This window comes from Polypterus senegalus, chromosome 8 (genome assembly GCF_016835505.1).
Source record: "Polypterus senegalus isolate Bchr_013 chromosome 8, ASM1683550v1, whole genome shotgun sequence".
Lineage (NCBI taxonomy): Eukaryota > Metazoa > Chordata > Cladistia > Polypteriformes > Polypteridae > Polypterus > Polypterus senegalus.
This window is the reverse complement of record NC_053161.1, coordinates 184,340,798-184,347,783: the sequence shown is the minus strand read 5'-3', so window position 1 is coordinate 184,347,783 and position 6,986 is coordinate 184,340,798. Positions and strand designations below refer to the sequence as shown.

Here is a 6,986-nt window from a genome sequence, read left to right as displayed (position 1 = left end):
ACCCAGTCTGAATTCTTTGTGGCCCAGAAGATTCTGATTTGTGAGAATTGTTGGCCACATCCAGTACTGCAATTTGTGTAGCGAAGTGTATTCTGTCTTTTTAATTCTTTTGTATCTTTCAGTTATGAATTTTCCAAAAAGCAATTGTTTGTGTAAACTTAGTGTCATATTTGGAGTATCGATGCTAATTAATGTGACGCCCCACAGATGCCAGGCACCCTCACGCGATGGAGGATGATGTACAGGTAAGTCTGCTCTCTAAAAACCTTTTCTAATTTTATTCTATTTATTTGACATGTATATTATTTGGTAATTCTCAAGTGTTAAGTTATGTGCCACCTCCTCCCACCCCAAGTTCTTATATACAGTTTTGTATGTTTTTATTATCAAAAGCAAGCAAACAAAAACAAAATTAAATTAAAAAAAAGCATTTGTTCTTTTAGTGTGCTGCCACAGTATTAAAACATAATTCGGCATGGTGTACAGCATGATCATGTGTATATTTTGGAATTTAATTTTTATTTTACATTTTTTTTATTGATTTTGTATTAATAGTTTGTGTTTATAATTATTAGTAATTGATTAGATTTATTATTTAATAAGCACTGGCGAGAAGCTGTTTGTTTTTTTTGTCAAGGTATGTTTTTTATTTTTTGTTACATTAAAATAGCAAAAAATATAATATTATAAAGCTGAACTATTATTTATTGTGTGAGACTATGTACAGGGTGACACAGAAAAACAGGAACTTTTGAAAAACCCAATATTAATAGAAGAAATCCAACAAAAAAAATTTATTGACAGCAATTAAACCAATACAACTTGCCTTTTAAGAGACAGTAATCCAAATTATCAATGTCTAAAAATTCCGTCCTGTAGATGGCATCCTCCTGTACGTATGCATTCTTCCAATCTGCTGTTGAGGTTCCCCACTGATCGCTGCAACATCTCAGCTGGGATACCACGAATTTCATCTTGAATTCTTTATTTCAATTCATTCAGTGTCCTTGGCCGACTCGTGTAGACCTGACTCTTTAGGTAGCCCGACAAGAAAAATTCACAAATGGACAAATCCGGTGATCTTGAGGGCAGGGAATGTCACTGAATCTTGAGATGACACGGTTACCGAACAATCCTCGCACAGCTGCCATTGATTGCCTTGCAATTGATTACTAAATGGCGAGACTGTTTACAGCTCAAGGTCCCTGTTCCGTAGTGCTGCCAACTGTACATGGCTGCCACTACGAATTTCAAAAGTTCCCGTTTTTCTGTGTCACCCTATATATTGTAAAGTGTTTTTTTTCTTTTTTCTGATGAAATGTGTATAATATATTGTAAATAGTTCTATATGTAATACGTATGTTATGAAAACAAAAATAGGCGCATGGTGGAGGCTGTAGGGGCTTTGGTGAGAAGCCGTTTGTATGACGCCCTGTTCTTTATTTTGTTTCTGGAAAAGGATAAAGGATATAAAGTGCTTTGTCTCCTCCATGTTGATTTGTTTTTGACACAACACTAAGTAGGATGGATTTGTGTCAGTTACATGTGCTTACTGTCCAGGCAGGAGTGAACCTCACTCTTTAGTCAGGACAGTTCAGTTGTACTTCTCTCCGGTGGAAATTCTGGTGCGTCTCTGAAGTGTACTGCTCTTAAAGATTTGTTTACCACATTCCAAACAGCGATATGGCTTCTCTTTGAGATTCATTTCTCAACAATAGTTTAGTTTGCTTACTTTTCAGGACAGGACTGAACCTCATTCTTAAGTCCTGAAGGGTTCTTGTTTATTAAGGACTAATTTTTGAACTGCTACTGTTTTTATTTTGTTGTGAACTCTTGTGTGTCTCTGAAGTCTGACGCTCTGTGAAAACTGTTTACCATATTCATTACAGCAATATGGCTTCTTTCTGGTGCGAACTCTCATGTGTGTCTGTAGACTGCCCATCAATGAAAACTGTTTACCACATTCATTACAACAATATGGCTTCTCTCCTGTGTGAACTCTTGTGTGGTTCTTCAGATGCTTATATGTGAAAACTGTTTACCACATTCATTACAGCAATATGGCTTCTCTCCGGTGTGAACTCTAGTGTGGTTCCGTAGACTGTACATCTCTGAAAACTGTTTACCACATTCATGACAGCAATATGGCTTCTCTCCGGTGTGAACTCTCGTGTGTGTCTGAAGAGCACTCTTTTTAGGGAATTCTCTGTCACATTCCACACAGCAGTGATCTTCCTTTCCTGTGTAAAATTTAAAACAAAAATGAAAAAAAAAAATGTGCTCATTTTCAATTCACTGCCTTCTTATCAACATTAACTCACATTTAATACATGATGGCTGAAATTAGGAACAACCTTTGATCAGCATAAGCAATTATAAAACTTTTGTTGTACTTGGAAAACACACTTAATTTGTTAATTTTACGTCCTTTATTACAACTGCTCAGTAAAGCCACATGTATAAAACTTCCTTATGCTCGGCCACATATATGAAAGCTGTTTCTTATGCAAAAGTTAGGATTTATAAAACTAGAACTTGCCATTTAAATTGGCTCAAAGTTACCTCAAGTTTTGAGCATTTGTAAGTCCCATGCAGACTTTATTTGTGGTGATAATTTAGCAACTCCAGGTGGAAAAACGAAGAACTGAATAGAAAATCTCATTTCATTACACATTTCACATTCTGATGTTTGACAGGCTATACAAGGAGTGAGTTTTGATGTATCACAATGACATTTTGGATCATGATGATGACGTAAGCTGATTTAGACTCCCTACTGTCATCCTCTTTGATGTGTGTGTTGAACTGCAGCCTTCATTACAGAGACCACCATACAGAAATCACACAATCCCTTTTCTCTTACAGGTCTTAACAGCTATGGGTTATTCGGCGATGGTGGCTTTTCAGTGTGAACTGCCTGACTGGTGAGGAATCTCTCATTCACCCTGGGCCACGTAATGCCATCTGTATGGGATGGAATACTTAAGATGGTAGAGAGTGTCACAAAGTCAGCACAGAGTCATAGAAAGGCTTGGGGCAGCCACCCGTATAATTGATTTCGTGACTGCAAAAGTCATTTTAAATGAATACTGCACTGATATGCACATAACTGAGTCCAAGACTGAACTGAGGGAATAGGGAAAAGGTACAGGCTTTTAAAGTGAAAAACTGGAAGTGAGATCATAGGGGTCTGGCTCATGGTGTTCAGCCATTGGTTCGAGCCCGGATGTGACATCACAGGGGCCGGAGCTGGCAAGGTCTCCTTCCATAGGCTTGGTCCCGGAAGTGATGTCAAGACAGCCAGGTGGAATCTCCCGTGAATGATCTACAGGAAAGGGAGAAAGAGTCAGTGCACTCTACCACATCCCGGCATGCCTCGGAGCTGCCCTTACTCAAGCCTTTGAGCTGCCTACCATGCGCACGTGTATGATAACAGATACATGCAATATCGTTACCATCAGGCTGTGCAAGTCGTGACCAAAATGAAATCTGGAGCAACGTCTTCGGTCTTCAGCAGTGGTGGTCTTACTTGGCCTACAAGTCCCTTTATAATAACTGAGCTCACCAGTGTGTTCTCTCTTGTTATCAATATCCCAGACAGTTGAATTGGGTAACCTTAAGGGTTTCCAATGTCTCTAATGATTTCATTATTATTTTCCAGCTTCTTTGACTTTCATTGGCACAGCTCTTGCCGTCATGTTGAACAATGACAACTACAGAGATCAAAGGTAGTCTGTAGGTAAGAATAAGCAGAGGTGTCTTACGCCTGCAAGACTAAAGCAATCAAAAACACCTGAGGAATCACAAACATCTCTGGCACCAACTGTCCCAAACATTACGGTGCCCTGAAATGGGAGGACGATTCAGAAAAAGTGCCATCATTTCTACAAAGTGTAACTGAAATGTTTGCAAATCCCCTTAAATGAAAATCAGCAATTTGTACTTAACATCAGAATTATTTAATTTGTAATTTTAAATGGTGGATTAAAGGAGCAAATGCAAGAAGAATGTTTCATTGTCTCAGCCATTGTGAAGGTTACTATGTAAAACAGAATGCCATGCCAAGCATGAAAAGTGCACCTTCAATAATTAGAATGTGTAATGACATTTATCCACACTTGAACTAAAACCACTTGACACCAAAACAAACAACAAAATGTCTTCTTTCATTCACCAAAGCAAAAAAGAGCAATGAATGAGTGATGCCTCAGTGCACAGGTCTACAGAAGCTGCAGTGACATCGGAGAAAAAACAGAAGATGAGAAAACCGAGGAAGAGTACAGCTTTTGGTGTTTCAGCTCTACAGGGGAGTGACAGGTGACACCAGGACTGACAACCTTTGTGACACGCTGGTGACATTTTAACTCACCATTATAATGTTAAAGGGTATCTACTGTCAGGACTTATTTATGTTGAGTAAGCTAAAATTTCCCAGGTTTTACTGTCAATTTGATCCAATGTGTGTGTTCATGTATGTAATTATTATCTCTGTTATGGCTGCACACATCAAGCAGTCCAAGCCTGCAATCAATTAAGAGTGCTATAAAGAAGAAATACAACTGAATTAAACAGTAGTGTTACACAAATTAATCAGTCTTGAATTAAAAATGCCTAGTTTTTGCTGTTTATTGTGAAATCGGATTGTAGTTGGTTGACTGGTCTACCGATAACATAACATGGAATATGTTAAGCTGAGGACATGCGCAGCACTGACAAAGTGCACAGATTGGAAAAAGATGCAGAAAATAACTGCTGTTTGGAAATATCTTAAAAAAGACAACACACAATCAAATGCATTTCTGGATACATTACCGATACCACAAATAGATACTCTCAGTGCAGAGGAACTGGATAAACCTCTGGCACTACCAGAAATACTAGATGCTATAAAGTCACTTCAGAGCGGGAAAGCAGCAGGCCCTGATGGCTACCCTATAGAATTTAATAAGAAACTCTCCAATCAGCTAACTCCCTTCTTAATAGCAACATTTACAGAAGCCAGAGACAATCAAATTCTACCTCAAACGTTTCACCAAGCATTAATCACCATCTTACCTAAACAAAATAAGGACTTACTACAGTGTGCATCATACAGGCCAATTTCACTTATGAGTAATGATGTTAAAATACTCTCAAAAATTCTAGCAAGAAGGATGGAGAAAGTGCTACCTTCGGTAATATCACAAGAACAAACTGGATTCATTAAAGGTCGACATTTAGTTTCCAATCTTCGACTCTTGCTTAATGTAATATATTCACCAGCAAAGTCAAACACCCCAGAGATGATATTATCGTTGGATGCAGAAAAAGCATTTGACATGATTGAATTGAACTAACATTAGATATATTTGGGTTTGGCCCCAACATTTGTGCATGGATCAAACTAGAGGGTGGACCATTTATATGGATACACCTCAATAAAATGGAAATGGTTGGTGATATCAACCCTGTTTGTGGCACATTAGTATATGTGAGGGGGGAAACTTTTCAAGATGGGTGGTGACCATGGTGGCCATTTTGGATCCAACTTTTGTTTTTTCAATAGGAAGAGGGTCATGTGACACATCAAACTTAATGGCAATTTCACAAGAAAAACAATGGTGTGCTTGGTTTTAACGTAACTTTATTCTTCCATGAGTTATTTACAGGTTTCTGACCATTTATAAAATGTGTTCAATGTGCTGCCCATTGTGTTGGATTGTCAATGCAACCCTCTTCTCCCACTCTTCACACACTGATAGCAACACCGCAGGAGAAATGCTAGCAGAGGCTTCCAGTATCCGTAGTTTCAGGTGCTGCACATCTCGTATCTTCACAGCATAGACAATTGCCTTCAGATGACCCCAAAGATAAAAGTCTAAGGGGGTCAGATCGGGAGACCTTGGGGGCCATTCAACTGGCCCACGATGACCAATCCACTTTCCAAGAAACTGTTCATCTAGGAATGCTTGGACCTGACACCCATAATGTGGTGGTTCACCATCTTGCTGGAAAAACTCAGGGAACAGGCCAGCTTCAGTGCATAAAGAGGGAAACACATCATCATGTAGCAATTTCGCATATCCTGTGGCCTTGAGGTTTCCATTGATGAAGAATGGCCCCACTATCTTTGTACCCCATATACCACACCATACCATCAATTTTTTTGTTCCAACAGTCTTGGAGGGATTTATCCAATGTGTCAGACCAATAGCGGTGGTTTTGTTTGTTAAATTCACCATTCACATAAAAGTTTGCCTCATCCCTGAACAAAATCTTCTGCGTAAACTGAGGGTCCTGTTCCAATTTTTGTATTGCCCATTCTGCAAATTCAGTGCGCCGATCTGGGTCATCCTCGTTGAGATGCTGAGGTAGCTGGAGTTTGTAAGGGTGCTATTTGTGAGTAGCTAATATCCGCCGAAGGGATGTTCGACTAATGCCACTCTCCAGTGACATGCGGTGAGTGCTACGCTGTGGGCTCTTGCTGAATGAAGCTAGGACAGCCACTGATGTTTCTTCATTAGTGGCAGTTTTCATGCGTCCACATTTTGGCAAATCCAACACTGAACCAGTTTCACGAAACTTAGCAAGCAGTTTGCTAACTGTAGCATGGGAGATGGGTGGTCTCGTAGGGTGTCTTGCATTGAAATCTGCTGCAATGACCTGGTTACTGCATTCACCAGACATCAACACAATTTCTATACGCTCCTCACGTGTTAACCTCTGCGACATGTCAATGGCTGTAAACAAAGAGAAACTTGTAAATAACTCATGAAAGAATAAAGTTACGTTAAAACCAAGCACACTATTGTTTTTCTTGTGAAATTCCCAATAAGTTTGATGTGTCAAATGACCCTCTTCCTATTGAAAAAACAAAAGTTGGATCCAAAATGGCCGACTTCAAAATGGCCACCATGGTCACCACCCATCTTGAAAAGTTTCCCCCCTCACATATACTAATGTGCCACAAACAGGAAGTTAATATCACCAACCATTCCCATTTTATT

General features: G+C 39.2%; 1 protein-coding gene across 1 annotated transcript in view; it reads right to left on the bottom strand.

Moving 5' to 3' along the window:
* Positions 1 to 1,759: 1,759 nt before the first annotated feature.
* The window catches only part of LOC120534752 (zinc finger protein 287-like), a 31,409-nt gene continuing 26,182 nt past the window's right edge, over positions 1,760 to 6,986 (bottom strand). The window contains exons 3-4 of the mRNA XM_039762333.1: positions 2,108 to 2,240; positions 1,760 to 1,934 (exon numbers count right to left, since the gene is read on the bottom strand). Of these exons, the coding sequence (XP_039618267.1) occupies positions 1,760 to 1,934; positions 2,108 to 2,240 (308 nt within the window). The remainder of the gene's footprint in view (positions 1,935 to 2,107; positions 2,241 to 6,986) is intronic.